This window comes from Microchirus variegatus, assembly GCF_963457635.1.
Source record: "Microchirus variegatus genome assembly, chromosome: 8".
NCBI classification, from domain to species: Eukaryota; Metazoa; Chordata; class Actinopteri; order Pleuronectiformes; family Soleidae; genus Microchirus; species Microchirus variegatus.
In genome coordinates, this window is record NC_139809.1 from 629,790 (window position 1) to 653,977 (window position 24,188).

Genomic DNA, 24,188 nt, shown 5'->3' on the forward strand with positions numbered 1-24,188 from the left:
CAGATGGAGTTATCCTCTTTCCTTGGTCTGAGTTAACAGGGAAAAAAATGGCATGTAGAAAAAAGCCACAACATTCCTCTGACAATGCCTATGTCTGTATAGCATAAACAGATGGGAACTCTTGGCTATGAAGAGACCGAGCTCAACATTACTGTCGGCTCTATTGTTTTTATTTATAGCGTTGGCATTTTCATCATGTGGAGTATTTGGTGCCTAATCGAAAAGAAATGGAACCCTCCATTGCTAATGATAAAACGAATTAAAGTAGACATTTAATATAACAGGATTCACACAGAGTGTTGAGATATACCATGGAAACTGTTCATTTTGTGGACAAAGTGTTGGCTTTCTGTTCTTCTGTAGACATTTTTTTATTATTATTATTATTCCTTTCTGACATTGAGCCATGAATAACCACCATCCTCCTTTGCATTGGCAATCAACCCTTAACCTTTTATTTTAGGCTTCACTGTGCAAATAAATGCCGACCCCCTGCTTGCTCAGAAAGTACAAAACATCTTAGATATTTAGCCATGGCTTACACAGGCCAGCTTGTTTGAATTTCACCTGGCAAAAAACAGGAATTTGCCTCAGAACCTAAGGCTCAAGAGAAAAAAGTGAGACCGAGTGTGTTCCCTTCATCACAAGAGATCAAGACTTTACCTTTGTAAGGAGAGAGAGAAAGACAGCAGCATGGGGCACCAGAGTTCAAAGCTTGAGTGTGCTATGGTCTGCTAAGATGGTGGTTACTTGAAGAGGAAATTGTACTTCAGCTCATTTTAAAGAATCAAAGAACCTTGGGGTGATTTACACAAGTCTGACCTAAAGATAACGCAAGCAATGATAATATGCAGGACTTTTCTCACTCCTCTGTACAGAATTAAATTGCTTTTTAAATTGGAAATGTTTTACCATTGTACATAGAGATGCGGCAGAGGGACGAATGCAAGCAGTCGTCACCTTATAGAGGTAGAATGATCAGGTTCCGTGTAATCTTCCCAGCATTTGCACAGCCTGGCACCGACAATCTCCAAAGACCTTTCTCTCAAATTGTATCAACACTCCAAACAACGGAATCCATCAAACTACCTTCCCCTCCAGTTCCATCACAGTTAATGGACCTGCCACATCACTAACTCTCTCATAAAATAGAGAGGGACAAATTATATTAATGGAAATGCCACTGTGTGCTGTTTGACAGACACATACTTCTTCCGCCTCCTTTCTGCAACTGCCCATCATCGCATTACATTCGCTCTGACTGCGCCGTCAACTCTGAAGTAAAAAGTAATTTACTGATCATAGTTTTCTGCTGAGTAAGCTGATGCCTCAGGATGAAGCCTCAGAGTTGATATCGCACAGTAATGATGTCATGTTTCTTCCTGATTGCTTTAAGTCTCACACGGGAGGAAAGAAAGTCTTATAAAGGAGAATATTACAGGACACAAAAATAGCATCTTTCATCTTAGCTCACTACAATACACTCCTATATGTTTACACATTACAGTAACAATATGGTAATATATTCAATTGTGATAGAGGGCCGGCATGTTCTCCCCGTGTGTGCGTGGCTTTTCTCCAGGTTGTCCAGTTTCCTCCCACAGTCCAAAAACATGCAACATGGGGATTAGGTAAAGTGGACTCTAAATTAGGTCTGACTGCATCGTAATGCAAAATGTTACACTACCAGCATGCATTTCTCAGTGTTATATAAAATAAGGTATCATTCAGTATATGCCTCCTCGTGTACGATTCTCTTTCTGATACTGAATGTCACTGCCCACAAACACCCACAAACCAGATTAAGCCTCTTGGCTTCATGCAAAGATATACTTAAGAGAGCCTGCGTAAAACATCACCCTTCGCTTTACCACACTCGTGCTTCTCCGTGCTTTTCTCCATACAGAAGTGATTTGGTCCTCAGACTTGGGCCTGAACCTACAATTATCTAACAACCAGAGCAGTGTCCCTATAATTCCTTGAAACCATCCTGGATCCAAAAACGCACAGGGAGGTCTTCCTCTGTCACAACCCCCCAATCACCTGACCAGCACAGCCCTCTTTCTCATCCACCCTCCCCCCCCCCCCCCCACACACACACGCATACACATGTTTTAACATGTGGTTGAACATATGAGGCTGAGAGATACTGTGATTGTCTGAATTTGATTCCTTTAATACATGACTTTATTAATTTATTTATAAAATGTGAACTGTGCATGTTATTGGACATTCACATGTGCATGTGCCAGATGGCTAATTTCCATCTCTATTCCCTGGGCAGGTTGATATAACATAAGCAACACTGGAAAACACACAGTAATGCATATGCAGTGATGCACAGCGACACCTATACACAATGCACAATCACAAATAAATATATTAAACACATAACAATGAGAAACACCAACATTTCAATGTGCCACTGAGGATTGCACATCATCTCTTTCAGTGGCACAGCTTGCTATTGCACATTACCCGATTACTGTATGTCGCACACTTTCTGTTACGTTGCACATTCTCATGTATTTTACATTTAGTGTACCTTTTTTGCACCCTGTCAACTTATTTCTTCACAAACTGCAATGGTGGTAAAATGTATTAACAGACCTGGATATTCCTCATCCAGTTTTCCATGTGTGTTTTGAATGTTGCAAACATTTATCAATGTTCTTGTTGGTGGAAAAGGTCTTTTTTTTGTTCTCTATAAAATGAAACAAATGTACACACAGGAGAAAAGTCCCTGTTACTGTTGTATTTGTACATTTCTTGTATTACTGTTGCATCTATTTGTAAAGACAGCTGAATATTCATGCTTTAGTTTGTCAAACTAAGGCTAAATGTGTGAGATATAGTGGAGAAAATAACCGACAGAGGTAAAAAGAAACAGCTAAATGCACATCACAAAGCCAACAATAGACTTTTCACATTGTTGTCTATTATTATCTCATTGCAATTACCTCTTTTGGAAGTGAACTAAGATGAGACATTAAAGAATAGGAATACATTAATGTATTTGACACAGATTGTGAAGTTTAAATCATAGTGTCCTGCTGATGTGCTGGGAAAATGTGATCTGACAGATGGGGCCTGACTACTGAAACACCCCTGCATGGATGTGTAGTGGACCAGGCTACTTTCTTTATCTGTGAAGCACTTTTACAATTATCTCTATGTAAAGGAATCGAAGTGTGATTATAACATGATATACTATATACTTTTATGAAATGAAAACATGTTTTTCTTCATCTTGTAATTGATAACCCAGTCTAGAAAAGTCTAATAATAAGCAGATGTTGATGTGATCCAACATGAAAACGTCTTCTTTTCTTATTTTATTTCTATCAGTGTTTTTTTTATTTTATTTTTTTAATGTCAACTAGATTATGATATCTGGAAACACCTGTTGTTTTTATTTATATACATGTATTTTAATCGACCCTGGAATAAGGATGTTTGAGATCATGCACTGAGAGCCCTCTACTGGCCATAATGGAGCCTCTGTGCAAAAGCTTGGACCAATGACCAAGTGAAATCAGTGCAAAGCAAACACTGGCATGACACCAAATCCTCTCAGGGACTCGTGTCATGAACATGTCATGTTTTCTTTACATCATCTAAAAGGAAAATAAAGAAAAGGAAGAAAAAAAAAACTCCCATGATTTAATCAGACAACTCATCTTTTTGATCAAACTTTCGACTCAGACAAAATTAAATCCACACAAAACAAGACTTTGATGTCAAATGAAGACATACTTAAAAGAATTTTAAAATAAAACATGGGACTTTTCGTTTTTCCTTTGCTGTTTAATTGAATCTAACGAACAGAAGTCAGAGTTCCTTTTACTGCCGCTGCTGTTTCCTGCAGCTGTGATCAGTTAAGTTTATGATATTGAAGCAGGACAGTTTAACAACAACACTTTTGCACTGTATCACAACACAGTCAATGGATTCAATTCAACAGTAGCTTTGAATCTTTCTGATTTTACAAACCAGGGAGCAGAAAAACACAATAAACCCATAATTGATTCTGTAGACCTAACGTAGAGGACATGTTCCACTTATTATGGTGTGAAGTCATTAGAAATTAAATTAAACAGTCAGGATTAATCTCTTCAGTACCTGTCCGTCACACTGAGGACCACCTCCATACTTAGCACAGTACAGTTAGTGGCGCTGGACCTTATGGGGTGTGATTTATCCCCCCCAGTCTCCCGGAGTGGGGGTAATGCGCATGCGCACCTGATCTCCGAACCACATGCGTGGGTTAGGATCAAAACTGCGTCAATTGACGAGAGACACCGAGAGCTCAAGCGGAAGTGGAGCACACCATCCTCCAGATTAAGGCTCATGCATTTGCAGCATGACACAATGCACATCGAAACGTAACGTAAAATAATGTTATATAATATTATATATGAAACATTATATGATATTATATTATACTGAAATGTGACAGCATAGATTCATACACTCTAAATTTGAAAGGGCAGCTGAGTCATGAAGCTTGGTGCAAAAAAAAAAAAAGATTAATGATCATTTATGATAGAATACATGGTTTGAATTCATCACTTATATGTGTTGCTCTCCTCGTAAAGCTAATTTAATGTATGTAATAGATAGATAGATAGATAGATATACAGATAGATAGATAGATAGATAGATAGATAGATAGATATACAGACAGATAGATAGATAGATAGATAGATAGATAGATAGATAGATAGATAGATAGATAGATAGATAGATAGACATTTAGATAGATATATAGATAGATAGATAGACAGATAGATAGATAGATAGATAGATAGATAGATAGATAGATAGATAGATAGATAGATAGATAGATAGATAGATAGATAGATAGATAGATAGATAGAGTAGCTGAAACGCGAACGTTTCACCGACTTTTACTTTGAAGCTCCAACCGGATGTTGCGTTTGCACTTCCGTTAGCTTACCCACAGTTTCAATCACGATGCTCGTCCAGCAGCGACCGCTGAGCATCAGAGAGAGAGAGAGAGAGAGAGAGAGAGAGGGAAAGAGCGTTGATCTCCCTCCCGCGTGTGAGTGTGTGTGCGAGCGCGTGTGCGAGCGTGAGCGTGTGTGTGTGTGAGCGTGTGTGTGTGTCTGTGTGTGAGTGTTTGTCACAGATTCAGTAAACGCTGTGTGTGAGTCACTGACTCTCTGTCGGACTCGGAGCTTCCACACAGTTCACAGCAAACATGGGTTAGAAACGCGAGCGACGCACAGATGATCCACTTTGTTCACTTCAGAGAGGACGATGATGATGATGATGATGATGGAGGGAAAAAGAGAAACGGACTTGTTTTCACAGATACATCCTGACAAAGACTGAGAGAGAGAGAGAGAGAGAGAGAGAGAGAGAGAGAGAGAGAGAGAGAGAGATCTGGACCCACTGACTCTCTCGTGTCTCGACTCGCTTCAATTACTCTCCTCTTTTTTTTCTTAAATTGTTTTTCCTCTTTTGTTTATTTTTTTATCTTCATTTCCTGCCGCGTGTGAGTGACACAGAGATGTTTGCAGAATTGCTGTGCGGCGCTGTGGCTCTGGTCCTGTATGTCAACACTCTGGGCGCAGATTTCTGCTACGATGACAGGTAACTGTGTGAATGAGTGACATCCTGCTCTGATCATCTGATCATCTGATCACCTGCAGCTCAGCTTCAGTCACTCTGCTGCTGCTGCTGCTGAGTTGTATTTTATTGCACCAGCAACTCTGGCATTTACTTCTTTATATGAGCTGCTGCTTTGTCATTAACGCTATGAGCATCAGCCTGAAGGTAAACAATTCATCAATTGTGATAATGACAGTGATAATGATGCTGATAATGTAATGACACCTAATGTTTATGTTTCAGTAGAACAATGTGCCAAACTTAAAAAAAAACACTTCTCATTTCTGCTACTGAAACTGCTTCTTTAGTGGTGCATGTATAATATACAACACAGTGCAAAAGCAGCATTAGATTGGGATAATAGTTTTACTAATTACTAATCTAAAGCATGCAATGTCCAAAATATATGCATATTACAATAACAATATGTTATGTCTTTGATAGTCTATGTTCTCACAGTTAAATCAGGCTGAGTTTCCTCTCTGTATAAATGTGGCGTCATGTCCCCAGAGCCTGGTTTTACTCAAAGTCCTGACTTGTGCTGAGCAAATAATTGATCCCTGGAGAAAAACACATCCATGCAACGTGTCTCCTCACTCTCTGCAGGAGGAGTTTCCTTTGCCAGACTCGTCCAATTGTGAATCCACTCCAGTGCTGAGAGGATTTTATTGTTTATTTACTGATAACAATCTTCCCCAAAACATTGGGCATTCACTTATTTTAATGATTTATGATTTATGACCCAATTCACACGGTAACTAATGGGCAAAGTTGTGCATAATACAACTTTTCAGACTAAATTTACTGCCATTTCTATTCATTTAGTTTAGGTAAACCAGCAATTTCCAAGATATATTGTCTGTGTTTAATAGAAGACATACACTTGCTTCATTTATTGATTATTAATCAATAGTCAATTTGTTTGATTTGTTTCTTTGCTCCATACATCACAGAATTAATGTAAACTGAATAATTTTGAGACTTTTGAGAACATCAGCACTTTTAGGTTTGGGAAACACCATCAACATTGTCCACCATTTTATGAACCAAACAACTAATTGATTAATTTAAAAAAGATTTGAAAGATTAATCAATAATCCAAACAATTTAAAACAAGTTAAATATTTAATACATCGGACCATTAAGGTCAGGGGTCTCTAACCCGTGGCCAGTTCTTAATATGAAGTAATATGAAAGTATAGTTTGACTATTTGCTATTGTCATGAACAGCAAGCAATATTTTTATAATAAAAATACCTAAGGTTATATGAATCACACTTTGAAATCGTTTTTTTTATTGTGAACTGTGTCGTTCCGTAGCGTGATGGAGTATTGTGATACAAATTTCCCATATAGTTGAACTTTTTTTTTGTATTTCTTAACACCACCACCCTCCTCGTGACTGGACACTCGTTGGCCTCGTCTACGTCTTTTGAGTTTGAGTTCCCCTGATTTACGTGGAGCTGACAAAGAAATCTGGTTGTTTATTTAAGGCAGATATAAATCTTGAGTAAAAAGCTGGAATAAATTCGGCAAATTCATTCGGTGACCTCAAAACAATCTCCCACCACTTGTGTGTGTGTGTGTGTGTGTGTGTGTGTGTGTGTGGGTGGGTGGGTGGGTCCTGACCAAGTCTGTGGGAATGACTGACTTTAACATATAGGCTGAAAGCTTCCATCCACCAACAGAACGCTTCAGTGCACAGGTTGAGTGGCTCTAACGCCGGGTGATGCATTACTCATATACAGTAGCTGCCTTTTGATATGTGATGGCTGACAGTGCTCCAGTCTCACTTATGCTTCCTCCGTGTCCAGATGTAGGTCAGAGCGTCATCACTGTGTTCCTGTTACCTCTGAATCATCATCCTGTAGCAAATATAACATGTTGATAAATCAGTAATTCATATTTACAGGTATATGGGATGATTTCAGGTGCTCAGAAGAGATTAGATAGATTATATCTACATTAGTATGCTTTATCCTGCACTTTATATATTTACAACAGGAGCTGTGTGATTATTTTAACAACCCCCAGAGGATAGAGCTCAGTGAACCAACAGTACATTAACATCCCCCACATCAACTCCTAGTTTCCTTTACAACTGTGCTCATGGTTCTGTGCGTACGTCTCTGCTTAACGCTTCCCCCCCAAGGCCTTATTTTTCGCTGAAAAGTATGAGAGTTTTCTCCTGGTTGTTGAGTCGCGGTGCATTTGCACTTTGCACCCGGCACAGATGACACTTCTCTGCAGGAAAGCTGTCACTCTTTGTTCATAAACCTGTCAGGGAGTGGCTGCACCGTGGAGAGGTGAAAGACAGCAGAGGCTGCTGCTGCTGCAGAGTCTCTGCTGGAGAGTACGACCGAGTGCCAGAGTGCTTGATTATTCTATGAGGAGATGCTAACATCATGTTATTTATTACCGTGGGAGGCTTTGCCCAAGTTAGTGGAAACAGATTATCTTATTTCCAATCTTATTCATCTGTGTTTAACACCATGTGTTTGGTTGTGGTTTGTTGAACATGTTGCTCAGTTGAAATGTCCCGAGAGCTGTTTCAAAAAAAAAAAGCAGAATAAAGAGATCCAGGTTTTTACAGGCGAAGCCAGGCTTGACTTAGTCGGATTGGTCCATCCTGACTTTAGTGTGTTTCATGAAGGCCGATTAAGAGAAAATCAGAAAGTGTCTCATCGAGGATAAAAGTCGAATTCACAGTAATGGCTTCCCCATTTATCTTGAGAGAGTCCATAAAGATTAATTGGCAGTTAAAAAGAAAGGCTTCTTAGGCCCTCAATCTTTATCAAGCCACACATGTTGCATGTTTAAATTTATATTTTCGATACACGACATGTCCACAGCTTTTCTTCTCAACATGATATCTCGCAGGAGACGACTCCCGCTGCTTATTTTGCACCCAAACAACAGCAACAACTAATGGGGGTGTTTAAGCTTTTCACAGATAACACAGGATTACTTAAGCCTGGCTTTGCTACTGTGTTTATGAAACAAGAGTCCAGGCCAAGATAACTGGAAAATCCTGGCTTAATCTGCTATCGAGGTTTTCTCTCTCAGGATGCAGAGACTAATCTAACTTGCTAATGTCGTGCATGTGTGGAAAACGCGCTGACTGTGCTCGTAAAGAAGCTGTCAAAACAGGAAATATTGAACGCGTGAGTGGCAATAAATCAAACGCCATTACCCTAAAGCCTGTAGACTGATTGTAGCATCTCATTATAATATCTGTATCATCCGAATAATATTTCAAAGTCATGCGCCTTTTTTTTGCTCTCAAAAATCCACATTTGTCGCACATCATTCAGCGTGCATTTAAAAGCGTCTTTCCTTGATACCCGCATGATAAATAGATGCAGAAGAATTAGATATGGAAATGTTCTCTCAGTGTGACACAGCACAAGAAGAATTGTGCCTCTTTTTTGCTTCTAGCTGTGAAACTAATAATGTGTGACTATAGTAATGATTAAACGTGTGTTTGGTTACATGTTTCATAGACACCTGAGGGTTTGCACTATAGGGCTGTGTCACTTTTCCTAAAAATGAAGTTTGAAGGCACATTATATGACGTGCTATTCCTTTGAAAATATCTGGGCAATTTCCCAGCCTGCACACTCACAACCAAAGTGATGAAATCATTTGCTAAAACTTACTATTAGTCACGTCATGTGTCGCCGTGTCGTTGTGTCGCCCGCCTCTGATGCCTCCTCTGCTGCCTCACTGTGGTGGAGATAACAGCCGAGCTAACAAAGTCTGAAAAATGTGTTTGTGACTTTGCCATCTATGATGTAGAAGCAGAAACACTTCCACATGCTCTTTTACATTTTTTGAATTTCGGATAAAAAGTGCCAGCTCTAGTTTGCCGTTAATTGGATGATAGGGCTTCATATGGTCCTGGAATGGCTTTATCATGGTAAAGTACATGTGTGCCTCTGTTCTCTTATCAATGGTGCCTGTGTGTGTGTGTGTGGTCAGTGTTATAAATTAAACAAATATTAGCCGTTCTATACATAGCAACTAAGGCCACCAGGAGGTCACAGCTGAAGGAAAAAAAGTTAACACGTGCTACAGTAAATTTTATGCTTCACACGTGGAAAAAAAAGTAGAAAAAAATCCCATGCAATGCAATTTTCTGGCCCCCGCAGTCAGTCAGTCAGTCAGTCAGTCAGTCACAGCCCCTCCCTCGATATATATGACAGCCTGTAAAAGTGTCTGCTCCCCTGTGCCAAATCACCTCAGGGAGCTTTTCCTCAGTCTCCCCCTGAAAACACTTATCATTAGCACATACACAACTTTGACACCTGCTCTGGAAAATGGGAGTCATTCATCATGTACTTCATATCTGCGCTGTTAGAATCCACCGTCCGAGCTAAGTGAAGGCATGGCAAAGCACAGATAAATGTCAGAGGAGAAATACTGGTCCAATATTGTGCGTCTTGTGCTCAGCCTGTGAAACGGCATTGTTGGCTTGATTGCTGGTAGCAAATTTTGTCTCACAGAAAACACTTTTTTTGTGCCACGGGTCAACAAAGGGTGACGGTAGTTGACGACAGTTGAAGTGAAGCCCATTTCATGACGGTTGAAAGCGCGTCAGTCTGTTGGAGAGGTGTACGCTTTCTCTCATGCACACTGGAGCTTTAAATCGCTGTTCTCTATAAGGAGGAAGTGCAGCCACTTCAGTTCTCCGCCCTCAGTCAGTGTCATAAGTTTTGACTATGTGAGGACGTGTGCGTGGGTCACGCTGAAGGACGGCAGCTCTCTCGGGACACGCACCATGATTTGTGATGCTCAGACTCTGGCTGAGGCTCAGACTCTGTTTTCATCCATGAAAGCTTCATTAGTGAGTAAGTCGGGGACGGAGGCAGAGCTGAAACTCCTCACGGATGATGCTGTTATGTTGCGAAGCCACACAGGGTGAATGACTCATGTTGTTTAATGTTCACGCCAACCAGCAAACAGGAGAGAAAAGAAGTTGTGTATCATCATTTTTTTTAGAAGAGAGACATGGATTAATCAGTCGGGCCAATTATTGCCATTTTGTAATAATCAGCATGACCTAATTATTATTAAATGAATCACCATAGCATTACTTTTTATTATATATTGTGTTCTCAGACTCTCTACAGCTGTAAGATAGTAAAAGGTTTTTATCCAAAAGTTTTATATTATATTAAGAACTTTCATTTACCTAATATTTAGTTTATATATTATTTTATTTGAAATATGTAAGTGTATTACAGTGCAGACACAAACTGTACATGGAAGATATAGGCCAAGTGTTTTAAAAAAATATTTTTATTAGAAAGAAAGAAAATAGGTTAAATACAGCCCAAAAAAAATTGCATCATATTTTGGCACCAGCCCTAGAAAAAAGAACATATCAGTCAACTTTTACTGTAAAGTGTGTGAGTTCACACACTTTACAGTAATGTAAATGTGTTTTGATTTACTTTGACATCATGTCCCAACAGATAGTTTGTTGTAAAACGTAGTCCTTGTCAATCTGAACATGCTGTGTGGTCCCAATAAGGTGAAACCCAGTCTGTGTTGGACTACCTGGACAGACATGGATTCTGTCTGTGTCCACGACTGCGAATCGTCCTTGGCTCCATGTGTCAGTGCACTCATCTGGAACCCTACTCTCATGGCCTCTGGTATAAAGATGGGCTGGTTAGCGCTGTGGCTATGTTGAGGGCCCAAGGGCGGCAACCCAGCAGTCTGAGTATCTCCACTTTTTCCCCAGTCAGGGTTTCTGTGTCTGCACCCTGTAATTACCATCCTGCCTGCAGAGAGAAGACTCACGGCATGGTTTGGTGGACGTGAACTGCTCCGCTGTCGATCTCTCATCTCACTCCGTATGTCGTTTTCTCTGTCTGCCTCTCCTACCCCCAAAGCCGCTCAGGCCGCCAGCTCCCATCAGCCAGTGACTGCCTCCAGATGGTCCCGTTTGGTAGACTGTTTGGGGTTTTTCTCCCTCCTGCAGTTTGAAGGGGAAGGTTTGAAGTGGATTCAAATGGAAGATGTTGTGTTTGCTCATAATTGCCAGGATGGAGACATCAAAGTTCTTGATGACACAGACATGTGCATCACAGAGGCAGTGAAGAAGGCCGTAAGACAAAAGCAAATATCTTTATATCATCTTTTTTTGTATTGACGCAACAATATTTTCTAATAAGTGTAGATTAAATAGCGATATCTGTTGTGACAGGGATCTTTTGCTCTGAACGACAGGAAATGATCGTCCAACTATGCAGTTTGTTTTAGTTTTCTTTCAGTTACTGTTTTGGCTGTGAGCTTTGTTGTCTCATACAGAAGATCACCAGTTGGTTCAACCAGTGGCCAGTTTCTGGGTCTTTGGACTCAACATGCATATCAGGTTTGGTTGATTGGAGACTCTGAGTGTGATTTGTTTTGTCTGTGCATTTTGCCTCTGTGATAGGCTGGGTCCTGTCCAGGTTGTGCCCTGCCTCCCACCCAACGTCAGCTGGGAAGCAGTAGAAAATGAATGACCCATCGCAGTCAATGCAGTCACCATAAAGTAGCTGAAAACATAGTTTTTATCCCAATCAAAGCACGTGAATTTGTTGCTATGAGCAACTGTTTGCAAATAATGGCCTAAAGTGGGGCAAAGGTTGTACTCACTGCCTGTTTCTCCTGCCTCTGAGTGGCCAGGAAATATCATCTCACTATTATTTTCACTTATGCAGATAATCTAGTCATATCAATCCATTTGTTTCAATAAATACCAGTTATGAAAGGTTCAGATTTATCTGTCAGTACTTTGTTTTACCCACATTTACCCTCTGATCTGTGCAGAATCTTTTGAAGCATTTGAGTCTCTGATGGCGGGTGTCCATATTTAAATCAATAGGAAACAGCTGGTTAGATATGATGCTCCATTTTTTTCTCCCCCTCACTGTCTTTGGGCCCAGAGTATGACTTCATTGTATTGTGTCTTGCATGTTGAATTTCACCTCATAAATGTCATCAGAAAATGTTGGCTCGTCCTGAACGTCATCCTGTGTGGTGAAAGCAGAAAAGAAACATCTCAATTAGTTGCATATTTGGCAAATGTAAAACAGAGATTGCACATTAAGTCTAATCTCACATTAAGTGTTTTAGTGCATTTCCAAACTGATTGTGGACATTCCTTTCCATTCTGAGTTACCACATTTCTCATTGACTGTCAAAGCTCCTTTAGCAATTCAAAGAAGCTCTCATTTTATTTCATGTTAAATTCTATGTCAATATTTCATGTCAACTTGCAATGTCTTATCTCACTGTCTGTGCATCAGCTGTGTTGTCCAATATCTTATTACAGAGGGGTATTAATAATAATTGTAATAATACTAATAATTAACCTTATTTACATAGTACTTTTCTTTAGAAATATTACTAAATGCTTAGCAGTCCAATCAATCGTAATCAAATATTTCAAGGCGTTTGTGCCTTAGGAAATGAAAGAGACAGAAAGCCCAACAGTTCATACAATGAGCTAACGCTGGGCAATAGTGAAGAGTCAGAACCAGACTCAAAGATGCCTCGGCTGGATGAGGTGAAAGGAAAATAGGGGACGGAGGAGAGAAAAAAGAGAGTTGAGAGACAGAAACAACAAATCAACATATCGACAATCAAACAATCCAACAAATATGTCATAAAAAAGGAGGACATGGAGAACATGAAGAGGAGGAGAGAAGAAGTGAGAGGGCAGAGACAGAGGAGAGACACCAGGAGCATATGATAGAGGGAGATGCGATGAAATCATAGAACAATAGAAGAAGTACATTAAAATAGTCCATGACTATACAAGAGGCCAAGGTGTCCAAGGTTATACCGAACCAGAGAGAAGTGACACATCTTGAGAAGTTTGGACATCTCTCACATGTGTTCAACAGCTTAGGATCTGACACAAGAAAAGGTTCTATCTATTAACCATTAACGTGTATATCAGTAGATTACGAGATTCAAAGAAACTGGACCGCAAGAATGTGAAACATGTTTAAAAAATACAAGAGTCAGTAGTACGAGTAAATAGAGTGGAAGCTCTACTGGAATATGACTACTGAAATATAAAACAGCTGTTGTTCGTGCATGAGCGTAAACCCAAGTGACCCAAACCACAAGTTAAACACTGCCCTACTGTCATGCTAAAGCTGAACAGCAAGAGCTTGTACCATATTTGCACAAACATACCTGCACACCTCTGTTGTTGTGCGGTGTCTGCTGCATGCAGTACCTGAGGTGGAGCTGCTGCTTTCCTCTACCTAGGGTTTGCCTTTGAACATTCCCATAAATGATGTACTGTATAATAAATTATTCCCGGCAAATGTTAGGACTCGTATGTACAGTACAGTATGCGGCTGTGCGTCCATCATTGCTGCACATATGTCACTATGAAATCCTTGTTGTTTGTGATACATTCGACATATAGACGTTGAAATCGTGGTGAAAGATCTCCTTAACTGTCTGTTTTGCTGTGAACCATGCTGACGACATTCGCCTAAAGAGCAGTGCGTATCAAGCTGGCAGCGTGGTTGTTTTTTATCTGATAACAAGTGTGCTTAAATGAAAAAGAAATCTGCTGCAGATCTGTGTTGCCCACGCCTTAGTCACAGTAATCCTCTGTGACATTTTACATGTGGAACATGCTCTTGTGACGCCATGAACGCAAGCGTCCAGGTCCCACTTTGATTACTGTCGCAAACCGCTCTCTGCCATTGGATTAAAACAGAATATTTGTGGCATCGTGTAGCGAGCTGAAATACTCCACTGATTGCCCTCTTCGGCTGATTGTCATTTGTGATGTGCTGCAGTGGTTGAGCTGTGTTCTTACTGTGAGACTGAACGCTGCTCATGAGCAGCCATTGTGGCCTCTGCTGTGCTCGAGCAAAGGCCACAGCAAGCTGCTTCAAAGCTGCAATAATCTCACTGATGCTTTGTAATCACCTGACTGGTATGCATTGGGATGGGATATGGGCCATATGTAAGATGGTGGGTTGATAGAGTCACCAGATTGTCTTCACAGAATCCACCAAGGCGTTAACCTTAGTCCTCTTTGGATAGTCGCTGTACTCCTTGCCTGGCTATCTAATTAAAAGCCAACAGATTATCTCTCCTAGTACATCATGTGGTTATAGCAGCACACACACACACACACATATATTAATCTCCTTAAATGGGAATAATGTGTAACACCAGAGTGAATCATTCAACAAATGGTCAGTGTTGCGTGACAGACAACACATTTCCTCAATAATGTGACAAATGTGACAACTCCCATCAGTCAACAATGATGCTTCAGCACTGCTGTTGTACCAACAAAATAAAATGTCTTGGACTCATGTTGCCAACTTGCTCTCTGTGTTTCTGGAAACAGTGTTTTGAAGGAGTGTATCGATTGGTAATGCTGTGCTTTAGGATATGGTCTCATATAATTTGACTGTACGGGGGCTAAGTTGTTAATGGGTCCAGACAAGGGTTTGGATTTCGGAGGCTAATGCTGGCTGATGGCTCTTAAGCGGTGGCCACTCTCAGGCTCTTGGCCCTCTTCATATTAATGGGATTAACAGGACTGTGCATGAGGGGGGCATGAGGTGTAAGCAGAGAACCCGAAGCCATTAGAAACAAAAACTCCCCTGTCCCTCCATACTCAACAGGGATGCTATAGTTGGCCCTTTTCAGCAAGGAAGAGGAGAAGGTTACCCCTCTTCACTGGGCCTCAGCGTCTTGGTGGCCTTATTCTCTGTCGAGATTCACTGGCTCGTTTCGATAAGGTTATGACACAAGTTGGCTGGTTTGGGGGGGAAATGCCTTTGTCCATTGTGAGAAGAAGGGGCTGTGTGGTCCCTCTGTTCTCCCTGGACCCAAAGAAGGAGGCCATTTGTCACCAAATCGAGGGGGAATTAAGGAATGGTTGTGTTGGCTTGCTGTTTATAAAAAAGACAAAGAAACAAGACCTCAGTGTTTGAACAGAGCATAAAATTGCTGCAGTTTTGTAAACCAAACCTGTCAGAACCAATTGGGTGACCTCTGGTAGCACAAGCTCTGGTTAGTGTTTTTAAGCTTTGAGAGAGTAGAAGGGGGAAAAAAAAGATGATGCACAGTTCACGAGCCAACAGTAGCATCACCGTGTTGTGAGTGAGCCAGTTCTACTTGTTATTTTTGGGTGGCATGGATGTAAAGAAGGAAAGGTGATCCACCAGTCATTGCTCTCCTCTGATCTTGCAGAGCTGGTAGTTTGAACACAGCCACCTGCTTTTAATATATTTTATGCATAATTTTATAGAGATAATTGGAGCAAATGTGGGCTACTTTAATTAGAAGTCAGACTTTACAAATTAAGAGATGAAAGGGTTGTTAAATATGTTTGTTTTAAACCTATGATGCAGTTGATGTGGAATGAACCAGGTTTAATTCATACTCTTAACTGTGCCATTGTGTTGCAATGATGTTCTGTTCCTGGTGTGTTCATGATGCTTTGGGTTTAACACAATGTAGAGCTCAATTACTGTCTTTTATTTTTTATCACAGCCTTGTGTATTGTCTCTGCTTACAGGTTATTGTTTGTCATGATTAATTGATAAAAGCAATGCAACGGCAGCACATTCACCTGCACAGTTTTCCCCTGAGATATTCAGTTCCATTTTTTTTTTCCTAGCACAGAAAAAGCGTCAAACCCAAATAAATCAAAATCTAGTCGTAATCTTGTTTTTTTGTGGTGAATGAACAGAGTGAGCTAACAAAATCTTTAGATAATCTGACGTGATTATCGTTGAGGATTTCTTCCCTCTCTTGTCAGATCCAGGTTTCTCAGGCTCTCTTTCAAGAACACACACGGTGGATTTACTCAGGCTCGTGTTATTATTGAGGTTAAAGTGGTTTTCAAATATGATTACAGTATCTGGTGTGCGAGCTGAGTCAGATGGAGCACAGAAGTGCCTGTGGTTAGGTCAGCAGCAACTGCAGGTGACCTGCTGCTCCTTTTGCCCTGAAACACTGGGTCATATCCAAACATGTGCCCCCTAGTAGTTTGATTCTGTTGTGATCCTGTGTGTTTGAGTCACTGCAGAAAATAAGCAACTTGGGACTGGACAAGTGTGTATTGTAGTACACTTCTTTTTTTATTATTTGTGGACCCACAAATAAGCTGACAGAGCAAGTCTAAGCCTTAATACTTGTGCACCCCGATGGTCCCAGAAGTAGGAGTTGCCTCTTTCCCTCACTTCCTACCTCTGACCAGACCACAGCAATGGAGGAAGAACATCTTTTCACAAGCTGCCCTAATTGATACTGTCGAGCCCTGGGAACCTAGTGTGTGGTTTTAGTACTCTGCAAAATGCGTGCAAAGCACAACAGCCTGCAGTGTGCCACCCTCTGGGACACCACAGGTTATTTACAACCAGACGAACAGTCTGACTCAGGTCCTTGTATAGTTTCATTTAAGTAAGTAAAAAAAAAAAAAATACCCACCGCACTTGGATGTGACCTTGCCAAATCTGTCATCAGTGAGAGCGGCCAAGAGTTGAATCCAATCCAAAGGTGTAATCTCAAGGCTTCAAACTAAATGATGATAGAGGTGCAGAAGATTAGATTCCTACTGTTGCCTTCCCTCTTTTTGCTTAGCATACAAATGTTGATTATATAATATGGTTAGAATTAATAAAGGTTTTGAGCCTTATGTATCTATTATCTTTGGATAGGGGTTGGAGACATTACCGTATGTCCAATCAAATGCAGTTTAAATTGACTGCTTCTAACGTAACTCGTCATGGCTCGGTAGAGCAGATGAGTCCGACATGGGAACGGCTTGCGTTGTATTGCATTTCACAGCCAGAGCCAAGTCTCTCTCCCCTTTTCTCTGTGTCATCGGGAATAAAATCACACCAGCGACAGATTGATGGAGTCATGGTGGTTTTCAAGCTTGATTTCAGTGGTTTATTTTGGCTGAGCACTGACCCTCAGTATCCGTGGCCACGGTGTTTCTCCTCTTCTTTGACCTCTCACATGTGTGACTTCCCCCCCCGGCGATTCTGCCAAGTGAGGTCTTCCTCCTCAGCAGAAGATGGATACACACAATTGGCCGGAGTTTATTTTTGATACACGAAGGAAGTGTGGGTTTTTGGGAAGAAAATGTGCACAAGTGTTTTTCCTTCACCAGCCCCTGAGGTTTGAAGATCTGCGGAGAAGCACTGTCAGCTGCACTGACAGAATAATGAGACCCCTTAAATGAGCTCTCAAGAAAAATAAATCTCTAATCTGAGATAAATTGAGGGTGTGCAGAGGAGAAAAAGGGAAGCGGGCAAAGACAGAATGAGTGACTGATGTGTCAGATCCCTGATTACGTACAATATAGCTGTGAAGGCCTAGAGGCGATCTGTGTCTGTAGTGAGCACATGTTGTCCTGACTGTGAACTCCAGCTGTGAAGGGCCTTGCAACATTTAGCGAAAGGAGAAGTAAAGAGGGCCCAAAACCACACTAGATCCCCCAAGTAGTTCCTCCAAATGTGTCCACATTTCCCGTCACCATGTGGTGGAAACATCAGCAGCTGTTTTAATTAGGAAGGAGGTTGAGAGAAATTCATCCTTAGTGATTCTGGCTTCTGAGCTTTGTTTTCATTTGTTTGAGTGACTGCCGGGCTCACAGGTGAAGACCTCAACCTTCAGACACACATTGTTTAAACAAAGTGTCACTCAGAAAACCCTGAATCTTCTCTTTTTTCTGCCAGAGAAAGCTTGATCAGAGGGAGCCTCTCAGGCGCTCAGTCAGGCTTAATGTGTTTTCTAGAAACAACCTCCATTATCTTGAAAGAAGACAAATTACACTATAAGAAGAATGACATTTATATACAGAATCCAACGTCTGGAGGCAAGTTGGATTCTGACTCGGGAAGAATCGAAATTATCTAACCCCACTGGCAGAAAAATACATTATCAGCACTAAACACTAGATTAAATGACTGTTGCAGTGCTTTCTCTCTGCCAGCACTGCTTATTTAGTACTCCTCTGAAACATTTACTAATGCAGTGCACCCATCAGTGCAATTGATTGATGGCGCTGATGATTCCCGCTCATGGCGGCTGAAGGAAAGCAGGAAGAACTCGGCTACCTGCAATTTGGCCACGCTGTTGAAGAGATTGCTGCTGAGATTATACATTATATCACTTAAGAAACTGTACATCATGCAGCTCTTATTGTCCTTATGTGCTAACATCTACCACCACGTCTTCTCGTTGAGGAGTTATTGATTTTTTTTGAGGTGGAATAATCCAGCATAGTTTCCCAATGAGCACACAGATGGTTTACTCTTATTAGCTGAACAGGGATTTCATTTATTTCCTCTTGCAACTCTTGCAGAGCCCGTTCATTGATTCAGGGAGGTGTAAATATATGTTGGAAAATGAATGTGTTATGTGTCTGCTGTCTGCAGCGTCACAGTAGCATGCGCTCGTATATAAAGTTTGATATTTCATGGTTAAATGCAGCATCAACAACAGCAACTTCAGATTTACATTTGAGATGATTGTGTGTGTGACACTCCACTGCTGTAACTCATGGGGATGAATGATGGATCTCAGCTGTCACAGTGAACAGATGAGTTGGCAGGACACACACTGGCATGTTTGCCTGCTCAACGAGCTTTTAATTTGCGGTAACGACTTGACATCAGCAAATTAGGGGTTTGTGGAAATCACAAAATTGGGAGTTATGTGGAGGAAGAATGGGGACTATACCTGTTATATACCTGTTTTTTAAGGTGCTCTGGGCTGCAGCCAAGCGACTTGGCTTGTGTGAACATAAGTCATGGAAGTTTTTACAGGCAGAATGACAGGCAGTGCTTTTTGGAGGAAATCACAGCAGGAGAGCTGTAGGAAACATCTAAAGGCCACTGTTTGAATGTTAGGTACGAAGTGGCAGTTATTTTAAAATAATAATAATACAACTATTAATTATTTATACAAGTGCTGCAATTGCTGTAAAAATATCTTTGTAGAGCTTCCATTGTTAGACACTTGCTTTCTTTGACAGTTAATTCATAGTCAGTATGTTTATTTATTTATTCAATACACAAATTTAGCCCTCATTTTTAGTTTGGCTATTGTTTTTTCACTGTAATTAGTTTGTTTTCATGGGTGCTTTGTGTTTTACACTAAATTGCGATCTTGGCTCTCACCCCGGGCAATTACAATTCCCTGTGTGATGAAGTCTGGTTTCCACTACCTTCTCAGCTCCAGTTGGAGTTGTTAAAAATGTATATTTTGCCTGGAAACATGAATATTTGGAGTAGACATTTGACGGAGTGTGCTGTAAAGCACTTCCTCGACACATTGCTCAAGTTTTTGTCGTTCAGCATCCTGCATGCTGCCAGCTCCTAATAGTTTTGCTATATACTGTCTGGGTGAGTTTACCATTGGAAACAGCATATCTGAAGCTGTGCCATAATCACATAATCATCTTTATGAATCATCCTATGGTATTTATAACGATGGCTTCTGGTTTTCTTCAGGAAACCAGCTTGGCTCGCTCTCTCTCTTCTTTGCAGTATCTGAGTAAAAGAGAAAATAGCCATTTGAAAAATTCCTTATTTTTTCCTGGGAAACATTAGTGGTATTATTTTACGGTATTACATTTCCAGCTACATATAAGAGTTCATCTTTATTTTTATATATTTTAAAACCCTGGCAGAGGTGAAGTAAAGCCACTGATCCATCAAATCCTCTGCTTTTAATGGTTATGTATGTGTACATCAGAGTCCCAATAATTGAAAACAGATTTTTACGTGTGCATTAGCAGGTACTTATATCTGACCCTGACAAATAATACTGCAACAATAATATTGCCAGTGTGTCCTCTTCTTATAGTCCCTTGTTTTGTTTTTAATATATATAGTGAATGGACGATACTGCTGTGTTAATGTGTTTTCTTGTATAAACAGCAGCCTCCTCAGTAGATTCGAGATGTGGCCATTAATAAAAAAACAATGTTCTCCCTGAAGCTTTAATTATTTGCAGATTTAGGAGGTTTTCTGTGTAACTGTCAGTGGTGGACTCCCAAGGGTGAGTCATCTGCTGCATAATTGACGCTCTCAGTCTAAACCAGATTAAATTTTTAAACCTTTTAGTGTGTCCCCACTTGGGAGGATGTTGAACTTCTCCAGACTAAGATCCATATGTTTCCTTTGTGTGTGTTGTTCATGCATGAACTTTTCGTTTTTACTCAATAAAGGAAAAAGACACTATAATGATTTATAAACGGAAGATCAAGTTGGTGGTGGGGCTGCACGGTTTAGTTAGTTGCGATTACTTTTACAGATGTGATTGCAATATGATTCATAATTGTTGTGACTCATAATTTCATTTTTGATAGTCTCAACAAACTCGAAGAGCTAGATTTTTGGCACTGCAGAATGCTATTTTGAAACATTTATCAAGTAATTGCAGTGTTTTTTGATTTGGATATAGCGCTTGGACGTATTGTGCTTTGGATTATTTTTGGCATCAAGTTTTCAGGTCTGCTTGCTTCTCAAAGGTCCCATATTATGCAAAATCTACTTTTTAATCATTGAAATCCTTATATTTGGGACTCTGGAGGCCCTACCAGTCGCCAAAGTGTGAAAAAAGATGACCCACTCATGTTTTTCTGGTCCTCCTCAGTCTAAGTACAGGAGAAACAAGCTATGTTGACTTCCGTGCTCCTTAGGACGTCAAAAGACGCTATTCATGTAATTGTTGTCTCGCGGAGCTCCGCTTTGTCCGTAAAACACGCGAGAGTGTTGCCGAGGGCAACGGCATCCGAAAACTGGAAGTCTGTGAAGTCCGTGAAAAGTTCTATTCTTGGCTCCACAGTGCAGCACAGAGTTCTACACACACTTTCAGCCTGAGGGGATTTATCTGTCCAGTGGATACATGTTATATATGAGGGCAATGTGTTTTTTAAAGCGATACTACTAAACAGAGTGTTCTGAACAGGGCTGTTTTGTCAGAGTGATTGAACTGCTGTGGTGCTTCATCCTTATGGTATTTTGACCAAAGCATGTCACAGACATGTTCACTATGACACCAGGGAACTAGGTAGAAAAAGAAGAATCTTGTAGGCTAATTGAATTTGATCTTGATCAGAAAAGTCAAAAGGGACTTTGATTGATGTCAGTATGGATTAAATTTGGGCAAACATCTTGATCTTATTTGGAAAAAAACTGATCAAAGAATTAACATGTTGTATTGGCTGCAGCTGGAGATACAGAGATAAAGCCCAGTTCTCCTTTGAGTCCACGTACGTCTTTATCACAGCACAGTTATACTTTCTGACGGCTCTGAACCTTGAAACAAAGGTCACCTGCATATTCATAACCCTTAGTGCTATTTACCTGAAGATATTCAGCTCACCCCCCCTTCTCATACGCCTGCATATCATATAATGTGGTTGTTAAATTGTTGAGGGTAAATATTAAGGCTAACTAAATAAGGTGCAGCTGCTTCTGCACAAATAAATCATGACACACTGTATCACAGTTCGTGTTGTCATCAAAACACTGAGTGCAGTAGGACGGTAATGTAAAAAAATGTGGAGTAGCTTCGAGCTTTCACCTTGTCTGCCCACTATACTGTAGCTGCTGTGATGCAAGTTAAGCTGTGCGTGTGGTGCAACCTTTGGCTGATCCATGAGTCTGTCTCCTTGCCAGCTTTGTGCAGTAGCCAGCATTTCTTTTACAGGAAAACCTGCTTAAGCTTATTCACTGACGTGATGTGAAATCTTGATCCGCTCACTTTATTTTGCACTTTGTTATTAGATGCAAAAGTGTTTTTCAGCCCACCTATTTCTATTAAAACAAAGTGTGATGTGTGATTTAAGCAAACAAATGAAATCGTTTAATAAAAAAAGTCATCAGGTGGATGAGGAATATCCAAATGTCTTTGAAGGAGCTGTCACATGATATTAGTTTGAACTTGAAGTAATCACAGTCTCTGATTGTGAAAGCAAGAGTATGAGTGACAGTGACTAGTGCGGGCAATTTGCCGTTCGGATTTGGCCATAAAAATGCAAAATCTGTAAAAATTGTATCATATTACGAATGTTGCATTCAGAATTTTTGTTCCTCATCATCCTTCAGTGACAATTATTACTTCTTTAACTATCAACTGTCCCATCTTGACTTTTGCGGCATAGCGCTATGTCAAAGCAGGGCTTTAGAACATGTGCTTATATCATCAGAATTTGTGTCAAACTGTAGAAAATGTTCAGCTTTGGGTTTGGAGCTTTGCGGGTTTAGAAGCACAGAATGGCACTGGCCGACTTAAATATGAAACGTTATTCCCAAAGCCAGTCAAATCAAAGCCAGTGGTGGACGGTAATATGGCTACCCAGCAAGCGGATGGTAATTGATTTGTTAAAGCCGCCACGCTCGCGTGGTGAAATGAGATGACAAGTACAGTCCTTAGGCGTAGTTGAGTGGAGGGAGGGATGTGGTGAAAAAGAGAATTAGGTCTGTGACCCACAGGAGAATCAATACAACAAGATGGGTGTCTGGAAATGGCGCTGCAGCTCTTTGTTCTCATTCAGGCCTCTGCTATTAACCAACCATTTTGTCGGACTACACTCCACGTTATTAAAAAACAAATCTGAGTGACACAGGCCATTTGTTTTTACTGGCCATATGTCTGACCATGTGGTTTCCCATATAACAGGCAACAACACATCATTGTAAGTAACATGAACAGCATGAAATGCAAAGTGAATCCCAAACAAAAGCTTTTAATACATCATCACGTGGAGTGTGCCACAAATGAATGAAGACGTAGAAAGTGGACCGTCGTGTGTCGTGAATTTAGAATACCACATTTGAGCTCATTATGAAGACTAATAACTGCTGCTCTGTTGAAAACAGATGAGGTCATATCTTGTGTAGAGACTTGATTGCATTGTGCAATACCTGGTGTCTGGGGAAAGTAATGTTTGTTCATTCCATGGGGGAAAAAACCATGAAAATGTGTCAGCATAACATGAATCCTGCAGAGAGAAAGCAGTACACTCAGGTACAGATGGTGTGAGTCTGTTTTTCCTTTTCCTGGATTATGGTTCAGCATTTGAGACCAGCTATAATTTATCTTTTTCATTTGTTCACATGTGCGATATACAATGCTAATGTGTCAGCTTTTCTTTGCCAAACCAGGTGACAGGTTAATTGCAGGTACACTTTTCAAGTCATAAAAAAACATTCCTATGCAAATGTTTTTCTTGGTGGTTCAGAGTAAATTCCTCAGCCCCAGGAATAGCAGCTGAAGAGTTGGAGGAAAGCATAGTTCTTTTTGCACCTCATAAAACTCCATGAGCACACCTTGAGAGTTGCTGAAGTCCTCTTCGCGAAGATCCCTCACTTAAGAGTCCTCAGAAAACTCCCTGAGGGTTATTGTAGAAGAGCTAATGATGGAGGGACACAGGATACACTGCTGTCATGTCACAGTCATGTGTGTTTCATCCCCTTACTCGCCTTCCTTCACCAAAAACCACAGCTGAAGTGTCATACAAGAATGACAGGACACCACATATT

The 24,188-nt window shown here is 40.6% G+C and overlaps 1 protein-coding gene across 1 annotated transcript in view; it reads left to right on the forward strand.

Moving 5' to 3' along the window:
- Positions 1 to 5,536: 5,536 nt before the first annotated feature.
- The window catches only part of tmtc2b (transmembrane O-mannosyltransferase targeting cadherins 2b), a gene marked incomplete at both ends in the record, with an annotated part of 89,991 nt that continues 71,339 nt past the window's right edge, over positions 5,537 to 24,188 (forward strand). The window contains one exon of the mRNA XM_083893093.1: positions 5,537 to 5,619. Coding sequence (XP_083749219.1) covers positions 5,537 to 5,619 — 83 coding nt within the window. The remainder of the gene's footprint in view (positions 5,620 to 24,188) is intronic.